Source organism: Sinocyclocheilus anshuiensis, unplaced genomic scaffold (assembly GCF_001515605.1).
Source record: "Sinocyclocheilus anshuiensis isolate Anshui unplaced genomic scaffold, SAMN03320099.WGS_v1.1 scaffold3011, whole genome shotgun sequence".
NCBI classification, from domain to species: Eukaryota; Metazoa; Chordata; class Actinopteri; order Cypriniformes; family Cyprinidae; genus Sinocyclocheilus; species Sinocyclocheilus anshuiensis.
The window spans coordinates 71,399-74,387 of record NW_015549563.1 but is presented as its reverse complement, the minus strand read 5'-3'; the positions used below and the strand labels follow the sequence as shown (position 1 = coordinate 74,387).

Here is a 2,989-nt window from a genome sequence, read left to right as displayed (position 1 = left end):
GTCTGTGTCTGTGTCTGTGTCTGTGTGTGTCTGTGTCTGTGTCTGTGTCTGTCTGTGTGTGTGTATGTGTATGTGTATGTGTATGTGTATGTGTATGTGTATGTGTATGTGTATGTGTATGTGTATGTGTATGTGTATGTGTATGTGTATGTGTATGTGTATGTGTATGTGTATGTGTATGTGTATGTGTATGTGTATGTGTATGTGTATGTGTATGTGTATGTGTATGTGTATGTGTATGTGTATGTGTATGTGTATGTGTATGTGTATGTGTATGTGTATGTGTATGTGTATGTGTATGTGTATGTGTATGTGTCTGTGTCTGTGTCTGTGTCTGTGTGTGTGTGTGTGTGTGTTGATGCAGGACAACAGCTGATGCTGAGTGGCAGTCAAACACCCGTCACTCCTCAGACGGGTTTCCCAGCTTACGGTTTCACTCCTCCGGTGTACGGCTTCAACCTTCAGCCTTGAATTTTCCCGCTAGGAATTCTGGGAAACGTGTGCCTGTGCTGCATTCAGGAAGCATGACGAAGCATCTCTGCAATCAAATGAACACCCAGCGCTACTTCGTTACATACGTGTGTTGCGTTCACCGCTCAACAAGCTGCTCGTTAACTTGTATTTTCATTTGAATCTGATCAGATCGCGCTGATGATGAGAGGAAGGACACTAAACCCGAACGACACTAGTTAGGGTGAACAGTACAGTATTTGTAGTGACAAACTCATTTCTTGGTTCTTTTGTCCATTCTCGTCTGTTTTTAATCGTTTGATTCTGCAGCATTAACTTTGTTTACATTTCAAGCGGTACTAAATTTAAGTTTTACAATGTGAAAATCTCACCATCAGTGATGAGCACAACCAAACGTCTGTTTATTTAACGCTAGCTTGATGTAGCTGTTACTTGCGCATGATTATTGAAGCTTTTTCTGCTGCTGTTCATCATCCATGTTACTGCAAGCCATATGCACTGTCTATATAATGTTGTAGTCAAAAGAGACATTATTTTTTAGGAAAACAATATGCAAAAAATACAAAAAGTGATGTTTGGGTTGCTCAGTGTGTAGCGACTCTTAGACTGAAGAGTCACAGAGAATAAAGTTTACATGTGCTGTTCATTCTGTCTCACTCTCAAGTCACTTCAGGTCACAGTCTTTCACGTTGTTCCTGTTTATTGTGGGTTTTGTGTGTTTTTCCGGCATGTTCTTGTCTGGGTTCTTGCTCAATTTTTAACAAAACGTAGTGTAGCAGAAAGATCACTGATAAAAAAACATTTTGGGATTAGTTTGGTTTTCAGCATCACTGTAGTGGCAGAGTTATGATGCATTCAATGGTTATGTTCCAGAAAGTAATGTTATATTCCCAATTTCATATTCCCTAGTACAGTGATGGAATCAGAATATATATTTCTACAATATTTCATAGAAACTATGTCCAGAAAAAAACTATGTTAGCACCATAGTACAAAAAAAAGCATTGTGTTACCATAGTGCAGTGTTTTTTCTTTTAGTTAAAATTAGTGCATGATATACAGTAACAGTAGCTCCTTTATATTGATCACACTAGAGTTTTAACAGATTTTACAGATTATACATGTATCTTTGATGTATGGAGGCCCAAACCTGCAAAAAAAAAAAAAAAATTTTATTAAAAATAAATGATTAAATACATATAAATAATATAATGGAAAAATAAAGAAATAAATTACTTTATAAAACAAATACAAATGATAACGTTTAGTCCTAAATTAATTTTTGTATTACCTTTTATTTATTATTTTCAGTACTGATTATTTTAATTTTTTATCACTTTTTTATTCTTTCATTTATTGATTTATGTATTTTTTGTTTATACATTCCTTTATTTTTACATGCATTTATTTCCGCATGTATACATTTTCATATTTAAATATTGCCACATTTATTTATTTTTCATTTCTGCAGGCTGAGCCTCCATACTGCTGATTTTTTTCTTGTTTCTTTTTTATTTAAAACTAAAACCTCTAGCTGTTTTCTGTCAGTCGGATGATGTGAAGGAGTTTTAGGCTGGAGATCCACCTTAACTCGAGTTTCGTTTCTGGAGGGCGTGACGCCGAGAGAGAGAGAGAGAGAGAGAGATGCGAGCCCCGCCCCTGTGTGCCGATCTGCCCGCTGATTGGCTGAGAGCAGTTGATTGTCATCAGTCTATGGTCGGCGGATCGCGCGCTGCTCTCAGATGAAACAGTGACTGAAGATGACGGCCAAAGCCAAACTCACCCATCCTGGAAAAGCCATCCTGGCAGGTCAGTTTATACGCATGACTAACGCATAAAGACCAACAGCTCATAAATAATACAGAACTGAAGTTTTCATAACCCATTTGAGGTGAATTGTATTCATTTCTGAACTCTGAATGTCTGTTTGCATCTGAACTTGTGAAAGAAGCTTCAGAAAAGGAGTGAAAATACTGACGATTGGATTTTTGTTGGTTATTGCAGTGAAATATTGTGTGAATGAATATATTCAGAAAACTCCTTTACATTTACTAGAACGTTAGACAAATAGTTAAGTATACGTGTGTGTGTGTGTGTGTGTATATATATATTGGGATCAGTAAGATTTTTAATGCGTTTCTATTTTGAATAAATGCTGTTCTTTTTAACTTTTTATTCATCAAAGAATCCTGAAATAAAGTTTCACAGGTTCCAAAAAATATTAAACCGCAAAACTGTTTCTAATATTGATAATAAATCAGCATATTAGAATGATTTCTGAAGATCATGTGACACTGAAGACTGGAGTAATGATGCTGAAAATACAGCTTTGATCACAGAAATAAATTATATTTTAAGTTATGTTCAAATAGAAAACTGTTATTTTAAATTGCAATAATATTTCACAATATTGCTGTTTTTTCTGTATTTCTGATCAAATAAATGTAGCCTCGGTGAGCAGAAGAGACTTTAAAAAAAATATTACAAATCTTACTGATCCCAAACTTTTGAATGGCAG

At 35.4% G+C, this 2,989-nt stretch overlaps 1 protein-coding gene and 1 pseudogene across 1 annotated transcript in view; both read left to right on the top strand.

Annotated features, from left to right (window-relative positions):
• Nucleotides 1–1,192, top strand: part of LOC107657203 (clathrin heavy chain 1-like) — a 50,828-nt pseudogene extending 49,636 nt beyond the window's left edge.
• Nucleotides 1,193–2,231: 1,039 nt separating this feature from the next.
• The window catches only part of LOC107657208 (tricarboxylate transport protein, mitochondrial-like), a 24,154-nt gene continuing 23,396 nt past the window's right edge, over nucleotides 2,232–2,989 (top strand). The window contains exon 1 of the mRNA XM_016445231.1: nucleotides 2,232–2,280. Within this exon, the coding sequence (XP_016300717.1) occupies nucleotides 2,232–2,280 (49 nt within the window). The remainder of the gene's footprint in view (nucleotides 2,281–2,989) is intronic.